This window comes from Lithobates pipiens, unplaced genomic scaffold, assembly GCF_037356315.1.
Source record: "Lithobates pipiens isolate NorthernLeopardFrog02 unplaced genomic scaffold, aLitPip1_a1.2 Scaffold_18, whole genome shotgun sequence".
In the NCBI taxonomy this organism is placed as follows: Eukaryota; Metazoa; Chordata; class Amphibia; order Anura; family Ranidae; genus Lithobates; species Lithobates pipiens.
Genome location: NW_027507758.1, coordinates 339932931 through 339953109, shown reverse-complemented (window position 1 = coordinate 339953109; position 20179 = coordinate 339932931). Strand labels below are relative to the sequence as shown.

At 41.7% G+C, this 20179-nt stretch overlaps 1 protein-coding gene across 1 annotated transcript in view; it reads right to left on the bottom strand.

The window, feature by feature from the left end:
• The window catches only part of SLC17A5 (solute carrier family 17 member 5), an 80307-nt gene that overhangs the window by 9655 nt on the left and 50473 nt on the right, over positions 1–20179 (bottom strand). Inside the window, exons 5-10 of the mRNA XM_077487382.1 lie at positions 12133–12219; positions 11908–12026; positions 7837–7995; positions 4071–4203; positions 2000–2147; positions 1701–1791 (exon numbers count right to left, since the gene is read on the bottom strand). Of these exons, the coding sequence (XP_077343508.1) occupies positions 1701–1791; positions 2000–2147; positions 4071–4203; positions 7837–7995; positions 11908–12026; positions 12133–12219 (737 nt within the window). The remainder of the gene's footprint in view (positions 1–1700; positions 1792–1999; positions 2148–4070; positions 4204–7836; positions 7996–11907; positions 12027–12132; positions 12220–20179) is intronic.

Below are 20179 nucleotides of genomic sequence, written 5' to 3'. Positions count from 1 at the left end.
TACTTCACATTGTGGCAAAGTGTAATTTCTTCAGTGTTGTCACATGAAAAGATAGAATAAAATATTTACAAAAATGTGAGGGGTGTACTTTTGTGGGAATACATATATCTTTCTATTAGAATTGCATTATAAATAGTCTATATAGAAGATACTGCAAAGTCCTCCAACTCCAATTAAAACAGATGATTGCCTGTAAATATTGTTTATATGCTGCATATTTCATTTTTTTTTATTGGATTTGGCCAAAGTGATTTTTTAACGAGGGAGATGACACAGTAACCGTAGAACATCTCACAAATGTGCTCTGGGAAAAGACTGAAGTCTATACTGGCCATAGCAGAGAGGTCTGTTCCAATACTCTAATGTACTGTCTGTTGTAACTTGCATTGATGTGTCAGCAGGCTGTACTTAATCCCCAGGCTTCTCTAGGCACACCTGAATAAAGACACCCTTTTATATAAGCTGTCTAAACAAGTGTCATTTCCTTATTATAGTGACAGCTAAAGCTAGAATGCACTATTAGCTGTTTGCTTCATATGAAGAGCTAACTTTCAACTTTACAGACCAACAAAGAGTTGAAAGAATAATAGAAATTCTTTACTCATTTAGAGCTAGGTTCTTTTGCAGAATTCATCCATAAATATCCATAGATAAATAGGAGAGAGGAAATAAAACACAATATGTAAACTCTAATGCTTAGCGCTGTCTCATCCAACCTTGTGTGAGTTCAGGGGTCTACACCCACAGATCATATTGGGACACAGTGGCTCTGTCCATGCAGTCACACGCCCCAATAGACCTCTATAGGCTGTCAGCACAAAAAATGCATCCCGTACCAGGAAAACAGACCTGCACAGGGCACGCAGTCAAGCACCCCACATGAATGGACCCTTAATCTCTAGCAGCTGTCCGTTCAGCGTCCTTACACAAACTGGGGACATAATGAAGCTCTTAGTGCTATTATATTGGTGCAGGAAATGGTCGGGAGTAGCATACACCACATTAACAAAGGAGATACACCCATTTCAGATCTGCACCAGTTTCTAGTTCAGATTGAAATAGGTGCAGACCCTGCACCAGTTTCTAACATAGGTAATGCAGCAGTTTTCCTACATAGAAAACTGCCGCAGATTCCTGCCAGGTATGTCGTGGCATATGGGATGTGTGCAGTTATCAGTCAGCTTGCAACCCTCTCTCTGCCTGTGCAATAATTACACTATATGAGCAGAGCCTGCAGGAACAACCCTGCTCTTTCCTCCCACTCTGAGCTGAGGTACAGTAGGTAGAGGGGGACAAGCAGACAGAAATCCAACCATGCAGATCCAGCTCTTCTGTTACATAGTTAGTCTGGTTAAAAAAAAGTCCATCTAGTTCAACCAGCATAAGGGGGAAAAATTTTTTTACACAATCCTATATACACAATCCTACACCCACAGTTGATCCGGAGGACTGCAAAAAAAAAAAAAAAAAAAAACAACCCTGAGGAACTCTGTTCTCTGTGCTAGGTCTGTCTTAGACACAGCAGAACAGAGAACCGATTGACCCGAATTAACAAAGGGACTTGTGCCCCTTTTGTTAATTAGGAGCAGGATCTGCTCCATTTTCCATGTTTAAAAGAGTGGTGCAAGCATTATGCTCACACCACTCTTTGTTAACCCCCCCCCCCCCCCATATACACAATATTTCCCAATGACACTTACTTCATGTGTTAAAATTTTGGCAATGACTGGCCCAATCATGCCAGGAATTGTGGCAAATGAGTTTGTGATTCCAAGTAGCAGTCCTGCAAATCTGTAACACAGGACATACATTAGGCCAAATAGTTTCAGCTGAATAGATATTACATAACTGCATAAAATTACCAATTAATATATCATACTGCAAGCCACACAAGAGAGGCCAAGGCAGCATCCATGGCTCTCCATCATCTGTAAAGTACTTATAGCAGCAAGTTACGAAAGGAAATACATGCTTACAGTAACAATTTTCATATACTTACGAAGGTGCAATATCCAAATGATTTATACTGTATCCCGCAATACTCATTCCCCCAAGTGTGGTTGATAGTGTAAGGAATACCACTGCCAGAGTGTAATTACACCCAGTGTAACCAGCTGCCAATAAAAAGCCTGCAGGTCCAATCATTCCTGGGAAACAAGAACAAATATATATGTTATACACATATAAATGCATGTCTATACAGTAAATACAACCAAAAAATAAATAAAAATAGGGCGTAGGTGGGCAGAAGCACACTGGGACTTGTGTCCCAAACACAGAAGGTCCACGTTTGGGGCGTCTGCCCCATACACACGCATCTCTGTACTGCTTGGAATACCGAGTATTTTTGGCCTATCATTGATTTTATCAGGCTGCTTTGCACTGAATGCATACATAAATACACATGCAAAAGTTGTAAAAGTACAAAAAGGTTCAACCACAATATCCACACTAGTGTGCACACCAAAATCTTTTACAAATAGTACAAATATAGACCAATATATAAAGTCTCTAGAATAAACACACAAACATGTACTGACGAGCTTGTGTGAGACACTGAGAGTGGACCAATTCCTCTTCCATCACGGTCTCTTAAAATAAAATGTGCCACATGTGTAACTTCACTGATCAACTTGCTGGGAATTTCAACAGAAGTGAGATATCGTGTGACTGCATGGACAGAGCCACTGTGTCCCAATATGATCTGTGGGTGTAGACCCCTGAACTCACACAAGGTTGGATGAGACAGCGCTAAGCATCAGAGTGCTGAGTCCCATCTAGGTGCCAAATCCTCCACCACCTCCGGATTTGAATCAAATACTTATCAGAGGGATGAGGCCCAGAGTATAGAAGTCAATATGCACTCGGGTTTTGTAGAATTTCCTCGTATTTGTGACGTGTGAGATGACATGAGCGTCCAGAAGCTCCTCACTCCACAGAATGCTAGACACAAGAACTGTCACATAATTGAGGGAGTGAAGTCCCCATTCCTTCTGGTTGCATACAAGGTTTGTATAAGGAGATTGGGGGTGTGAAGGGATGCCATAGCAGACACATTCTCACTTTGACCTGCAAAAGCAGAAAGAATGTTTCTTTAAGGGCTTGTTTAGGCTTTTGGATGGGGGGCGTTAAATGCAGTCGAGCTGCGTTTTTAGCACAGGCAGCAAATAGGGTGATAACATGTCATGGTTACAAGGCTTTGCTTTGTGCCCTCAGCAAAAATGATCACTCCTGTTGCGTTCTGTGAGCAGTACTACTGCTGAATGCAACCCAATCAAACAAATAAAGATGCGCCACAAACACCCAGCAACTGCGTTCATTGCAAGGAGATGCTGTGCATTCTTATGGCCTTTATGGAGTAAAAATAGGTGGTAAGGAGACATCCTATCGCCTAATCATTGCCTCTCAAACGCAATCTGAACGTGTATCGCTGTAGTCGAAAGTCTAAACTTAGCCCCAAGGCAAATTTTTATAGGTATAAGGACTGCAACAGCTGTTTGCAACTGTCTACAGAAAATGTGTATTTTGTAGTTAACAATGGCTCTTTAGGCCACACGCTATTCAGTGCAATGTGGGCACCTTTTCCATCAGTGTTCCTATTACACCATGATGCCAATATTGTATCTTCTCCCAAGCTCTAGGTAACTAAGTGTATATAAAAAAGTTATTTCTGTATTTTGCTCCAAGATCTGCACTGCGTCCCTCTCCTTGACGCTTCTCCAAAACGTCCAGTCAGGGAGCATCCACTGTGCACATCAGAGATTAGATATGTGGTTTCATGTGTGCATAGCTCTAGCTAGGTCGATCCCACAGAACAGAGCTGCTCCTATTCAAAGCCCTTGTGGGAAGAGAAAGTCATGGTGACTATGCTGGACCTCCAGGGAGACCCTGCTGGGCAGCATATCACCCTAAAGGCAGAGAAGAATATACACAAAATTCAATGGCTTGTTATGCCGAAGACAGGCTGCATACAAAAAGAGGACAGTAAACAAATTATATGAGGTATGCTGTTAGTTTTTTTCACCTCAAAAGGTTTAATAACTCTTATAAAAAAAAAAAGTTCCTTTTACCTAATGTATTAAAAGTTTTTCGCACTGCTACAGTTGAAAAGTTCAACCTCTCCCTCATGAAGTCTGCAATATAACCGGTAAGGACCATACAAAGCCAACATCCAAAGTAAGGAAGTGCAGAGAGGAATCCATTCTGTAAATAGACATGTGTGTCATGGTTAGTGATAGAAATGTTGGAGTAATTCTGGCACAACCAGAAAATCCATGCATTGTATGTGTCACATTATATATTCTTCTGTGGGAGCAAAACTTCCTATACCTGATTATACCTGCGAGTACCACTATGTACAATTCCCTGTAGTGTTTCATTGTAAATACGTTAGGGGAGCGTCTCCAGCAATGCTTCCATGCTCATATCATTACTGTATTTCTACAGTATATATCGTAAGCCCCAAAGGGTAAAATGATCCCTCAACACACATACAGGTACAGCCATGTTAAAAGCAAAGGGCCAGTAAAAGCTGGGTACTCTCACTCAGTTTTTTTTTTTTTCATTCAACCCAGTAGGCTGAACGAAAAATAACACAGATAACTGTACCAACACAAGCAATGTTAGTGTGCCAATCTCCCCTGCTGTGCTATTGTATTCTGACGGGGGCCCTGCACCTCTCACCCCCCTCAGAAGACACTGATCAGTGTTCAATGCCAGTAGCTGTAAATGTGGATTGGTTGCTGGTCAGATTCTGTTTTTCCAGCAAGACCGTTGGACAGAAGCTGGTTGCGAGACTGGCTCCTGTTGTACAGGCAGCTGTACACACTGCCTGAATGCTGGCCGATTCTTGCTGAACCGGTCAATATTCGGATTGTGCATAACAACATACTATTAGACCTTCAAACCAGGACTTTACACATAAACTATACTCATCGCTCCTCATTATAAGTAAATCGGTAGATTTGGATGGAGACATCATTTAAAAGCAGGGGTAGGCAACCTTAAAGAGGTGGAGATCTACCTAAACACGACAGGAGAAGTTAAAGATCATAGGGCACAATGTCACCTTCTCACACCTTAATCCTCTAATTCAGATGGCGAGAAAGCAACATGTTGCCTCCTCACCACCTACCTAGAGCACACACTCTGATTGCTTTTTAGAGGAGCAGCACTTGTAAATGAGCCCTTGCATTCGGTAGCAGCACCCTTAGGACTCATTCACACCTAAAGTTGGGAAGTGGTAAAACAGAAGGATATAATAGAAGTCTATTGCTAAGCGTAGCAAACCTGCAGGACAGCTGCAGGTACACTGCACTGCACCCTCGGTGTGGGTAAACCGCAGCACATTAGTGTGAAAGCAGCCCTATACTAATATGCCCAGTGTATTGCTTCACACTGACCTGAAGATCTCCTCTTCCTGCTGCTGGCATCGCTCTGGAGACTGATAGCCAGGATAAGAGGTGGAGTACAGTTGGTATCACTCCGCATGGGACAGGAGTCAGCACTACAGAGAAGGCATCGGCTTATGCGGCTCTTGCTTCCTTCAACAGCTCTAACTTTACAAGTAGTCCCTCTGTATTGCACTGTGTGATGCACTGGAATGGCAGGTCAGCAAGCCCAAACCATGATCTACCAGTCAACTGTCCATGATCTACTAGTAGATCGCGATCTACAGGTTGCTGACCCTCGATTTAAAGCAACCTTTGTGCGATGAAATTCTAGAGAGTTAAAAACCCATATCTAGTAAAATTACCATTTCTGTTCATGCACCAACTCTTTTTCTTTCACTGTTTTTATGCTTCCTTTGGGAAATATGCATGATGGTTCATGCAACACCAGTTTTTTCTTTGTCCTATACTTCGATATCTTTGGAGTTATTCCTACTACTATTCAGTACATGTGAATCTCTTTATCCTTTGGGGACATTTTGTGCGAGTTTGCGCCGCATGCGGGTTTCACAACCTTAGCTCCCGGGACAGACAATTCTAGCTGCTCCTGTCCTGCATGTCATTGAATTCTAACCCCATACGTGTTGATGTATCCGCTCCTGAAGGAAGTGGATTGTTAACCAAGAAACGCAACGAGAATTATTGGATGCAGTCATGTTTTTAATACACCATTATTGTTTGTACAGATTATACCACATATTTCCTATTATTTTTAACTCCATAACACGGAGCATTTAACCACTTCCCGACCAGCGCATGCCGATGTACGTCGGCAGAATGGCATGGGCAGGCATATTGGCATACAGGTACGTCCAATCTTCAATGCCGCCCTGCCATCACGAGCGTGCCGCTGTGTGCCGGTCGGGACCCCCCGTGAGTCCGGTCGCAGGTCCCGCGGACTCGATCGCCGCGGGCATACCAGCGATCGTCTCACGGGACGGCTGAATGGAGGAAATGCCGTGTTTCCATTCTGCCTAGCAACTAGTGACGCTGATCTCTGCTCCATGTGATTGGAGCAGAGATCAATGTTCACTAAATGAAAGCCCAACCCCCCCCCACAGTTAGTAACACACCCCTAGGAACACTTAACTCCTACACTGCCACCCACTGGTTAACCCCTTCACTGCCAGTGTCATTTACACAGGAATCACTGAATTTATATAGCAGTGATTACTGTATAAATGACAATGGTCCCAAAAATGTGTCAAAAGTGTCTGATGTCCCCCCCACAATGTCGCAGTCACAATAAAAATCGCTGATTGCCGCCATTACTAGTAAAAAAAATAATAATAAAAATTATTAAAGATGCTATAAAACTATCCCTATTTTGTAAACGCTATAACTTTTGTGCAAACCAATCAATCGCTTATTGCGATTTTTTTATGAAAAATATGTAGAAGAACACGTATCGGCCTAAACTGAGCGAAAAAAATGTTTTTTTATATATTTTTGGGGGATATTTATCAAAACAAAAAGTAAAAAATAATGCGTTTTTTTTCAAAATTGACGCTCTATTTTTGTTTATAGCGCAAAAAATAAAAACCGCAGGGGTGATCAAATACCACCATAAGAAAGCTATATTTTCGGAAAAAAAGGACGTCAATTTTGTTTGGGAGCCATGTGGCATGACCGCGCAATTGTCAGTTAAAGCAACGCAGTGCCGAATCGCAAAAAGTGGTCTGGTCTCTTAGCCAGCAAAATGGTCCGGTCTGTAAGTGGTTAATATTCTACATATCGGTAACTGGAATGTGCTGCTTCATCATGTATACAGTGTGTGTGATTATATATATATTAATATATATATATATATATATATATATATATTTTACATGTACCTACTGCAATCTGCCAAGTTAACCATTTAGGACAACGCACATTTATACATTTTTTTTTACCCAAATTGTGACAAGTCCCAAATTTTCCCCCTTCAATTTCCTGATAGAGGGATGGAGGCATGTGGTTACATATGCTTCATTTAAAGTCCACACTTGCCTTTCCCTTTTTATACCTAGTAAAATAAGCCTCAAAATAAAAAAGATATTTTTTATGCTTTCTGCCCTCGCTACATTTTTAATAACCCCATTTCGAAATCAGGCGCACAAACTTCTTATATAAACCAAATTAAATTATGCATAGGTAAAAACAGCTGTTGAACTGACCTGAATAATCATTACTAAAAGTCTATTTGCGAAACACGACAACCATGCAGATTAGAATTGAAATCTGATGCCTAATAAAACTTTGTATACTTGGAAGCTTTGCATATGAATACTGAATGGTGTTTAGACATTTAGTTATCGGAGAACATTGGTTTATAAACAATCATGACTTTCAACTACATATTCTAAAAAGTTGAAGGTTATGTTGTAACAAAATATTCACTTACTTCCTGTGTATTAAAACGCAGGATCTCCTTCATATATGTAGGTAATAAAGTAAGCAAAGTGTAAAAGGTCCAGTTATAAGAAAAATGAGCAACAATAATAGCCCACAGGGGTAATGATTTCAGCATTGCACAGACAGGAACATCTTTGTTCTTGGAAAGCTGGATGGAAAAAAAACAGAAGAGATTAATACAAGTAAAAACTGTGCATGTATGTGCACTGTAATTACTATGCCACTTTTCAAACTAACACTATGCTCTGAAGTTAAGAATTAAGCAATAAGGGTGGCTGTAAATGTTCAGATGTCTCCCCAAAAGTATTAGGTGGTAAGACATATGCAAACAACCAAAATAATCAACACACAAATAAAAAAAGGAGCAAACTTGCTCAGACATTCCAAGATGTTCTGATTTCTAAAATGACATTATCACACCCTTGGGTAACACCACACGACTCATTTCTTTCTTGCATTACCATTACATCCTGAAGGATCAGATAATTTATGGCTAGTCTAATAGCGAGACCTTTGTGTTCTTACCAACCCTTTAATCACCCGCCCCCAGAGTGAATATATTGACGATGATAATGGTGTGGCATCTGATACTGCTAAAGTTGCAATCTGGTTTGGAGTAACTTCCCCATCAACCATACTAGTGGGCAAGACCCTCAATGTTAGATCACATTTAGCATAAAGAAGGGTGAAAAATAATTACCTCACATATATAAAAATATAACATTAGGGTGGGAGTTTTCCAGCTCGTCTGTGTATTCTCAGCAATGGTCATCGCTAACCACTTTAGGACCCGAGCAACCACTCATGGACCCAAGCAATTTTTACATTTTATGATATGAGCCCATTAATACAGCAATACGTTGGTAATTTCAGAAGATAAATGTCGTAATCCACCCTTTTGGGGACAAACATGTCTTTTTATTTTTGCAATAAATGACTTGTAAGGACACAAGACTTTTTCCTATTTTGACTAGTTTTCATTTTAAAACCAGATGTGTTACCCTGGATAAAAAAAATTTACTCTAAACGTACAGCTTGACACTACAATTAGGATTTAGGATTCTCGATTAGGATTCTGTGGTACAAGGTATTGTAATGCGATTTGCAATTGAATAAATGAGCATTTGTTATATTCTATTTCTGGATTAAACTTCTAAACACTATTCAGAAAGTCAGTCTAACATAGCAGTGGTTGCAGCTTTGATAAACAGTCAGTACTGGCTGTCATTTTGACAGGCGGGATTTTCTGGAAAGAGTGGCCAGGGCAGTGCCTTTTAATGCTACACTAAATCAATGCTACAAAATATAAAAAATAAATAAAAAATAAAATAAAAATTAAAATATTTTAAGTAAATTACCAGACTTTAATTTTAATCTTACATCTAATTTTAGCAATGTTATGGGTGAAATGCATTTTTACAATCCACAAAAACTGGATAGAAGAACAATTCTTTATTATATTTATATCCCATTTCTATTTATGGTTGCATTGACCTGACCTGCATATAGAACACCTGCTTGCATTATGTTTACATAGTGTCACATCTCTTTCCTGGTAGCATTAATACAACACTGGAGTGAGTTTGTCAATTTCACAGTAAGAACTGGTAATAAAAGTGGTGTACGAGCTTGCCTTCTAAATTCAATGCACATTTCCTTTTCGAATAAGGCTTCCTGTTCCCTAAAACAGGAAGTCCTGAGTTTATACTGTATTGACAGACAAAGCAAGACCCTCGGAAATTTGAGAGCAAACACTGCTGACATTTCAGAAATGTTCACCTTTTCTGACAGGCGTGATAAAGTTTCTGTAGTTGAGAGTGAAACTAAAGCAAGCTTAGGTTCCAAAAACCATTTTCTGAAATTACTTATCTCCACTTTCAAGGAGGGAGTGCCCTTGACAGGTAATCCTGTGTTAAAAAAGAGGGGGGTTCCTGTACCATTCAGTTTTTTACCCTCGGTGAGTATGCTACAGCTCCCCCTATGCTCTCCTCAGATTTCCACTCACCCCTATTTTCTCCTTTATAGAAGATCATCTCCAATCACCTGTTAGCACTACTAATCTCAGTACTCATGCATAACCTAACTTTTTTGCACCCTCTTAAACTCCTTCCTCTCTATCAGTAAATATGGGGAAGCTCTGGTGGCAGGAGGGATAGCAGCACAACAAAATATATAGGGCTGGTGTAATTTAGAGAAGCTGGAAAACACATTCAAAAAGCCTATTATAACAGTTTATTAAATTGTGGTAGTTCGTGCATTAGTGGAGGATAGCTTGCAGCATTTTCTGGCTAAAAGTTTTGCATTATGTAGATGGAACCACATTTAAAGTAAGTGGAAAATAATACATTCTTATTCAACACATGGGGGTGGTGGGAGGTCTGGGAGTTTCTAACCTTTGCGCTCATACACCTACTGAAGGTTTTGTTATGAGGTCCTTTGTTCTTCCTCTTCACCGTTTACTAGAATGTGTTTTCTCCCCTTGATATGGTCCCCTTATATTGTCAGGCCTGATAATGGGTATTACCTCAGAGCGGGACCCCCGTGATCTGTTTTTGTCGTCATTTGTGTTTTCTTTGTATCATTTCTGATGACTGGTGTTCCATGATATGGAGCTCTACATGTCTATGATCATTTTTGTTTTGTATATTATAATATATATATATATATATATATATATATATATATATATATATATAGGCTGTGCTGCGAAAATAGCCTGCACCATATCTTTTGTGTTGCATTTCAGCGCATTTATTTTGAATGGGCTTTAGAACAACACAGCACAGCACTCAACGCACATGTGCACTGCAGGTCAATTTATTCTGGTGTGAATGGGCCTGCAGTAAATCAATCCCACTGCCTTACTCTATACTCTTAACAGTATATGTACCATTCCACAAAAACTAAAAGTGAAGGATAAATATTTCAAACATGTTCAATTATGAATGGAGAAAGTACAAAATTTAATTTACTTATAATTTGTTAAAATGGTTGTAAAGTCAGAAGGTTTTTTTTAATCTTAAAGCGGAGGTCCACCCTAAAGTGGAGCTTCCGCTCATTGGAACCCTCCCCCCCTCCGGCGCCACAATTGGCACCTTTCAGGGGGGAGGGGGGTGCAGGTACCTGTTCAGTACAGGTATCTGCACCCACTTCTGGCGTAGATTCTGCAGAAGCTACGCCCCTTTTCCGCAGAATCTACGCCCCCTTTCCGAAGGTCCCCAGCTGCCTGCTGGGAAACACACGGATCCCAGAGACAGCGGGGACCATCCTTATTGCGCAGCGCGACTCGCGCATGCGCAGTAGGGAACAGGGAAATTAAGCCGCAAGGCTCCACTTCCTGATTCCCATACCCAAGATGGCGGCGGCAGCACCCGAGAGACGATCGAGAGATCGGCTTCGGGTGCCGACATCGTGGGCACGCTGGGCGGCTAAGTGTCATTATTTTAAAAGTCAGCAGCTGCAGTATTTGTAGCTGCTGGCTTTTTTTATTTTTATTTATTTATTTATTTTTTTTAAACGGCGGACTCCCGCTTTAATGCATTAAGATAAAAGCCATCTGTGTGCAGCAGCCCCCTTAATACTTACCAGAGTGCCATCTCTGTCCAGCGATGTCCACGAGAGACTTGGCTGTCCGGGACGCTCCCTCCCAATTGTCTGACACACAGCAGCAGTGTCATGGGCTCCTGCTGATATCAAACTCAGTTAGCCAATCAGGGAAGGGAAGGGGCAGGGCCAAACGGTGCTGCAGCTCGGCTCAGATTCCCCTATAGCAAGCTGCTTGCTGTGGGGGCACTTAACTGGAAGGAGGGGGCCAGGAGTTCCAGCCAGGAAACCGAGAAGAGGAGAATCGGGGCTGCTCTGTGCAAAACCACTACCCAGAGCAGGTGAGTAGCATGTTTGTTATTTTAATAGAAAAAAACAAAACAAAAAAACCGAGACTTTACAAATCGCTTTAAGATGTTTAGTAGACATGTGAAGACATTTTAATAAAGAGTAACATTTTATCTGTAATTCCCATGCACACTATTATATAAAGGTTACGATTGTTGTATATACATACTTCATTTTTGAGTGAAGAAAGGATATACTCCTTCTCAGGATCTGAGATCGAGGGATGTGTTTGTGGGTTATCGCTAACGAAAAGGCACCACAATATAAACCAAAAAACACCAAGTGTCCCTGCATGAAAAAAGTACCAAGTGTAAACAAAAGCTTAAAAATCGTAGTAGAAATTATCACTTTTAAAATTCAAATTTCCAATATATACAACACACACAATACCTACCAAAAATATAGAACACATAAACCCAATCCAGATAGTAACAGATTAACCCTGAGAGGGGAAGAGAAACAACTGTCCCAAGCTGTGCCCCTGAAAGACAAAAGCAAGAAATATAATAAAAAACGCCAGTACTGTACATCAGGATAATGCAGTTTACAATGATAGGACAAGTCAACAAATATACTCTAGTCTAGATGTGCACATGCATGACTGCTACAACCTTGGCATACAGACAACACCAGAAGTGTCTATAGCCACACTCTTGTGTCTGTAGCATAAAAGTAAATGTCAGAAAGACTTCACTTTTGCCCTCCAAAGATACAATTCCTGCCTCCACAATGACAAATAGACCTATTTTATAACTCTTAATATCACCCTCTCACCCAGTCCACAGCAACTCCTTTCTACCTCCAAGTCCACGTCATCCTCCACTGCCTCCACCCACTAACTCATACACTGCCCAGGAGGTTGTCATTCACTTAAAAAATAAGATTGATGCAATTTGTGATGAGATCTAAACTGTACAGCTATCTCCCCATTCAAAAACTGTACATATATCTCCCTGTTCAAGTGCACATTCCAAAGAAACCAATCGCTCCATTTCCCCCTGCTTCTCCTCCTCCTCTCCCTCCCGCCAGCATTTAGTGGTTGCAGGAGGAAAATGGAGAGATCGGTTCTTCTATGTCGGTGTTTCTCAATCTTTTTCCAGTCAGGGCACCCTTGAAGTACACCCCTAGGTGAATGGGGCTGCACTGCAACCACCTCACAACTGTGTTGCAGCATAGTGATTATGCAACTGAAAAGAGATCTGAGCATAGATAGCTTTTCAGAGGAACTGCATTTTCTTGCTGGTACTTCGAACCAGCGGTAAAAAAAAAAAAAAGATCAGTTCCGATTGGGCAGGATTAAAAGTAAGGTGCATATATACATGCATGTAAACACACATATATAAAACACACATACAGTACAAAGATAGCCTTCTAAAAACCTCTCTTCCTGCCAGGTACTGCACTATAGAGGAGACAGAATTTGTACTGTGCTTTCACTTTAGGCTTAGCCAGCTTTGCTGCTCCTCCTATCCAGGCACAAAGGGGCCCGGTCGCGATGGCGACTCCTGCAACCCCTGAATCTGCACTTTGTTGGTTCTCTTTTTAACTATCTGAACACACCTTCAGTGTCACTTCCAATCTTTAACACATCCTCACCTCTTCTCCTTTGTGTTGGGGTCCCGTAAATTCCAGTCTCAGGCCTCTTCTATTCTCTATCGACACCTCCTCCCTGGGTCATAGGATAGCCATCAATGGCTTCCAATACCATTTCTTGGCCGGCAGTCACTGCGACCGCTGGCCATGCACATCGGCTCCCCAACCGTGCAGCGGCCATCCGCACCTGCTTTCGCCATTTAAAGGGCTGACGTACGACTACAATGCTTCGCGCGATTGTGCCGACCTGCCGCAGTATAACAACGGTGGCTGGTCGGCAAATGGTTAAACAAGTACACAGGTGGGAATGGATGGAGACACTCAGCTGTCAGGCCTTGTTCACATCTTCACATAGCAGGAACTTTGGGGCCTTTTGAAGCGTTTCTGCTAGTCAAGCATTGGGCAGCCTATTCACTTGAATGGGCTGTCCTATGAGCAACAATCACCCAAAGAAGCTCCAGAACGTTTCCTTAAGAGTGGAGTGTGGTGCTTTTTTTACCATGCTTTTTGGTACATTTATAGCAGGTTTCTTAACCACTTAAGGACCGTCGTATTGCCAATGTACATCATTACAATGGCACAGGCAGGCACAAGCACGTACATGTACGTGCCTGCCTTCCAGCGGGTGGGGGGTCCGATCGGACCCCCTCCCGCTGGATACGGCGGTCCGGTTCGCTGCAGGAGCGATCCGGTTCGCTGCAGGAGCGATCCGTGATGAGGGAATGGCCGTTGGTTTCTGGCCACCCCCTCTCGATCGCTCCTGGCCAATGAGAAGCTTCCTCCCACTGTGTATTGTATACACAGGAAGGAGGAAGTGATGTCATTCTCCTCGGGGCGGTCTTTTTGACCGGACTACGAGGAGAAGACAGAAAGTAAGTGCACCAAAACACTACACTAACACATAGGTACACACAAGTGCACAACCCCCCCCCCCCCCCCGATCACAGTGTCACTGATTGCATTGATCATTTATTTACTGCATATCACTGCATTCAGTGTCAGTTGTAAAAGTAAAAACTGTCAGGGCAGCTAGTGTTAGGTCCAGGGTAGCCCCCTATCACCCCCCAATAAAGGTTTAACCCCCTGATTGCCCCTAGAGTTAACCCTTTCACCCCCTTTTGCCAGTGTCACTAAGCGATCGTTTTTCTGATCGCTGCATTAGTGTCACTGATGTCGCTAGGTAGCTAGTTATTTTTTTAGGTTCACCGCCAGGTTTTTATAGCGCTAGGTACCCCGATATACTACCCAATAATGGTTTTAACCCCCGATTTCCCCTAGTTAACCCTTTCACCAACGATCACAGTATAAGTGTCACTGGTGACGCTGGTTAGCTAGTTAGTTATTTAGGTTCCCCGTCAGGTTTTTATATAGCGCCAGGGACCCCCATATACTACCTAATAAAAATTTGAACCCCCTGATTGCCCCTAGTTAACCCTTTCACCAGTGATCACCGTATAAGTGTTACGGCTGACTCTGGTTAGTTTGCTTTTTATAGCATCAGGGCACCCACCATTTATTACCCAATAAAGGTTTAACCCCCTGATCACCCGGCAGGTGATATCAATTAGGTTTTAGGGTCAGGGTCTGCGTCGCCCCAGGCAGCGCAAGGTTAGTGCCAGTACCGCTAACACCCACACGCAAAGCATAAACCTCCCGTAGTGGTATAGAATCTGAACAGATCAATATCTGATCAGATCTATACTAGCGTCCCCAGCAGTTTAGGGTTCCAAAAAAACGCATTGTTAGTGGGATCAGCCCAGATACCTGCTGGCACCTGCGTTTTGCCCCTCTGCCCAGCCCACCCAAGTGCAGTATCGATCGATCACTGTCACTTACAAAACACTAAACACATAACTGCAGCAATCGCAGAGTCAGGCCTGATCCCTGCGATCGCTAACAGTTTTTTTGGTAGCATTTTATATTTAAATCCGGAAGGCAGTGCTTGGTTTTCGGGGTCCTGTACGTGGCTAGGCTCCCAAAAAGTCCCCCACATGTGGTATCCCCGTACTCGAGAGAAGCAGCAGAATTTATTTTGGGGTGTAATTTGACTTATGCCCATAGCATGTGTGAGCAATATATTATTTAGTGACAACTTTGTGCAAAAAAAAAAAAAAAAATTGTAAAAATTCCTGCAACTTGCGGCAAAATATAAAATATTTCATGGACTCAACATGCCTCTCAGTAAATAGCTTGGGGTGTCTACTTTCCAAAATGGGGTCATTTGGGGGGGGGTTTGTGTTATTTTGGAATTTTATGGCCTTCGAAACTGTGAGATAGGTAGTGAGGAGTGAAATCAAAAATTTGCACCCTTAGATACCCTGAAGGCAGTGATTGGATTTCGGGGTGCCGTACGCAGCTAGACTCCCAAAAAGTCCCACATATGTGGTATCCCCGTACTCAGGAGAAGCAGCAGAATATATTTTGGGGTGCAATTCCACATATAACTATGGCATGTGTGAGCAATATATAATTTAGTGACAACTTTTTGTAAACTTTTTTTTTTTGTCATTATTCAATCACTTGGGACAAAAAAATAAAATATTCAATGGGCTCAACATGCCTCTCCACAACTTCCTTGGGGTGTCTACTTTCCAAAATGGGGTCATTTGGGGGGGTTTGTACTGCCCTGCCATTTTAGCACCTCAAGAAATGAGATAGGCAGTCGTAAATTAGAAGCTGTGTAAATTCCAGAAAATGTACTCTAGTTTGTAGACGCTATAACTTTTGCGCAAACCAATAAATATACGCTTATTGACTTTTTTTTTTAACTAAAGACATGTGGCTGAATAAATTTTGCCCTAAATGTATGACTAAAATTGAGTTTATTCGATTTTTCTTATAACAAAAAGTAGAAAAAATATCATTTTTTCCTCAAAATTTTCGGTCTTTCCATTTATATCGCAAAAAATAAAGAAATCGCAGAGGCAATCAAATACCATCAAAAGAAAGCTCTATTTGTGGGAAGAAAAGGACGCAAATTTCGTTTGGGTACAACATTGCATGACCGCGCAATTACCAGTTAAAGCAGTGCAGTGCGAAATTGTAAAAAAAGACCTCTGGTCCTTAGGCTGTTTATTGGTCCGGGGCTGAAGTGGTTAAACACACTGCAAAGAGCACATTTTCTGTTCGGTTTGCCATGCGTTTGGAAACAGATTTGAATGGAGCCTCATTGTTCTTGTGTAAACACATCAGTTTCACTTTCAGGCCCCATTCACACCTTGTGAATGGGGCACATTTTTTGGCTAGTTTTTCTTGTGACACACATAGGGGCCTATTGATTTCAGTGGACTGTCCTACACACATGGCATGGGACATTTTGGCATGGTGCGAGTTGCACTTTTTTTTACTGTGCGATAAGCTGCATTTGTCACCTATTTTTTCACTTGCCAAAATTTGTGTTTGTTTCTGTGTTGTTAAGTAATGGCACTGAAAGCGTAACTAGTTCATTTTAGGTGTATAAAGGTGGTCATAACTTTACCAAAACGATGGAATAGGCGGGGACACCATCTATCCAATCAGGCTGGTCTTTGCACTGCATCAGGGGTGTCCAACCCACAGCCTCAGAGAATTTAGCATGCAAACATAGCAGCTTTGGCAACCTACATTGACAAGCCAGGCAAACTCAGGAGTAGAGGGATGCTGTACAAATATAGTTCATGGTTGAAGGCTGTGTGCGCGCTAATGAGGTCAGCTGGTAAAACTCTTTCCTGTGTCTTACCATTTTCTACATCCCAAATCTATATACCAGGAAGTCGCTGAATCTTTCTAAGAAATATAGCCAGGGCTAGGTTAAGGCCTTGTTATTAAAATAAAGGAAGCTTGTATTTTTCTGCAACAGAGGTGCATTAATAGTAAATTGGTACATAGGGAGCTAAAATGTAAAAAAAAAAAAAAAAAAAAAAAAAAAAAAAAAAGGGGGAACTTATGCTTTAATGAAACGGACCTAATAAAATAAATACATACTCAATAAAATACACATAATCCACACAATACAAAGTGCATAACCAATAAATCTGCAAATTCATCAGTTTCACTATTTCAAGATAGAGCTGCGCCATTCTGGAGAATCACAATTTTTTTTTGCTTGGAATAAAAATGACAGTTCTCTCATGATTTCTTGGCGTAACATCTTTCACACTATACAAAAAAAATTGGGCTAACTTTACGGTTTCATTTTTTTTTTTCCCCCAATTCGTTGAAGTGTATTTTTCCCCCCAAAAAATTTGGAAGGCTTTTGAAAAACATATATAATTTTTGTGAATTCAAAGTAATTTTCTAGCAAAAAAGAAAAAATGGTCTTTAACCCCGTCCCGACCAGTCGCCACAGTTATACTGCAGCAGGCTGGCACTTTTGCGCAAGCTGTCGCAGCTGTATGTCGGCTCTTTAAGACGCTGTAGGAGGCGTGCAACCGCCGGCAGCTTTCCCCGGAGCTAATGCGCGCACCCGGCAGGGACGATGACCGCCGGCCACCCGCAATCACTCGTGTCAGAGTGAGAACTGGGATCTGCGTGTAAACACACACATCCTGCTTCTGTCATTGGAGAGGAGACAGAGATCCTGTATTCCTACCAAGTAGGAACAATGATCTCTCTCCTCCTCTAGTCAGCCACATTCCCCCCCACAGTTAGAACACATAGGGAACACATTTAACCCCTTGATCAACCCCCTAGTGTTAACCCCTTCCCTGCCAGTGAAATTTATACAGTAATAAGTGGCTATTTATAGCACTGATTGCTGTATTAATGTCCCTGGTCCCAAAAAAGTGTCTTAGTTCTAAAAAAAAAAAAAAAAAACCCAGATTACCGTCAATACTAGTTGCGCAAACCAATCAATATAAGCGTACTGAGATTTTTTTTTGTAACCAAAAAGATTTAGATTACATATCGGCCTAATCTGACTAAAATTCTTTTTTTTGGGGGGATATTTATTATAGCAAAAAGTACAATATAGTTTTCAAAATTGACGCTTTTTTTGTTTATAGCGCAAAAAATAAAAAAGACGCAGAGGTGATCAAATACCACCAAAAGAAAGCTCTATTTGTGGGGAAAAAAGGACATACATTTTTGTCTGGGTACAACGTCACAGGAGCACGCAATTGTCAGTTAAAGTGATGCAGTGCCGTATTGCAAAAAATAGTGTGGTCAGGAAGGGAGCAAATCCTTCCGGGGTGACAATGCTGATAGCCACAATCCAGCATGTTTTCATCCCACTGTAGTGGGAGCCAGCACGGTATACATGAGAGTGACAACTGTTCTGAATTCAGGAGCAATGCAGAATCACAGGACACTGCCTTAGTTAGGTAGGCTTTACTGGCAGGCTCAGCAGGTAATTTTGGGACTTTGAGCGGGTACTAGGAGAAAGTGCAGATATACCTATAATTAGGTGCCACAGCACTTTTTTTTTTTTTTAACTACTTGCCAACCACCCACCGCAGTTGCACTGCGGCAGGTTGACGCGGCTGTGTGAATCACAGTCATTGTATATAAGCTCCTTAAAAATGTTGTAGCGGGTGCACACGTGCGCCACGTCCCTGGAGCCGATGTGTGTGGATTCAATGTCTGCCAGCCACCTGGGATTGCTCCTCACAGAGACAGAACGTGGATCTGTCAATGTAAACCGACAGATCCTTGTTCCGTTAGGGAAATAGAGAGAGATCTACTGTTTCTAGTAATCAGGAAACAGTTTTCTCTTTCTACTTCCTGTCAGTCCCATCTCCCCACAGTTAGAAACTCCCTAGGACACATTTAACCCCTTGTTAACCCCTTCCCTGTCAGTGACATTTATACAGTAATCAGTGGCTATTTTTGGCTCTGATCGCTGTATAAATGGCTTTCTGTACGGCCTTTAGCTCTTTTGCATTGGAAGAAAGGCATGCTAGTTGGTGTGCCAGACCCCTTATACCATCTGGTCACCCATGTAGGCCCTCCATCCTCGGCCACTCACGTTCATGATGACTGTCACGGGAAGGTGTTGTGACCAAAGTCAACCAGCCAAGAGATTTCTGCCTTTAGCAACCACCTGATTGACAGTTTTAAAGTTCCTGAGGGAAATCATCGGGTAATAAAACTCCTTCCCATCCCAGATCGAGAGCATAAAGGACTGCAGAACTTGCATGCAATTGGGCCCGTTGAACCCCTGGGATGGCCGCCATTATTAATTCGAGAATCCTCATGTTTTGTATTGAGGTCTCCGCCATTGCGCAGAGGTTGCTCGCCTTTTTAATTATCGTCATGATTTTTTCTTCCATCAGAAAGATTTTGGATACAGTACAATTTATTGTGTACCCTAGGAATGCTATCTTTTGAGTAGAGACTAGCTGTGACTTTTCACAATTCACCAGCAAGCCCAGCTGCTGGAGGTGTATGATGGTCCCGTTTATGTTCTGTTCCACTTCTTTTGCGAAATATGCAAATATCAGCAGATCATCCAAGTACGGGATTATTTGAATCCCCTCTGCCCTCAGGATCTGCAGAGCTTCCTCCAGCCCTTTTGTAAAAATGTGTGGCGCTGACGCTAGGCCAAATGGCAGAGAGTTGAATTGGAAGTTCAGGGTTTTGAACTTGTGCAGATGTGTCCCTTAGATCTAACAAAGCCATTAAAACTCCTGTGGTTAACTCCCTGGTGGTGTAGATAGACTACATCTTGAACCGTTTGTATCTGACAAAAGCTAAAAGTGTAGGAGAGTAGATTGTGGCGCTAAACCCGAAACCTTTATATTTTATGCATTATGAATGCCCAATCCTCAACGAGAAAAAAAAAAAAAAAAAAAACCAAAGGGAAAAATATGAATTATATGTGCTGACTTATGTAATACTATGTGTCATAATAATAATAATACATACTCATA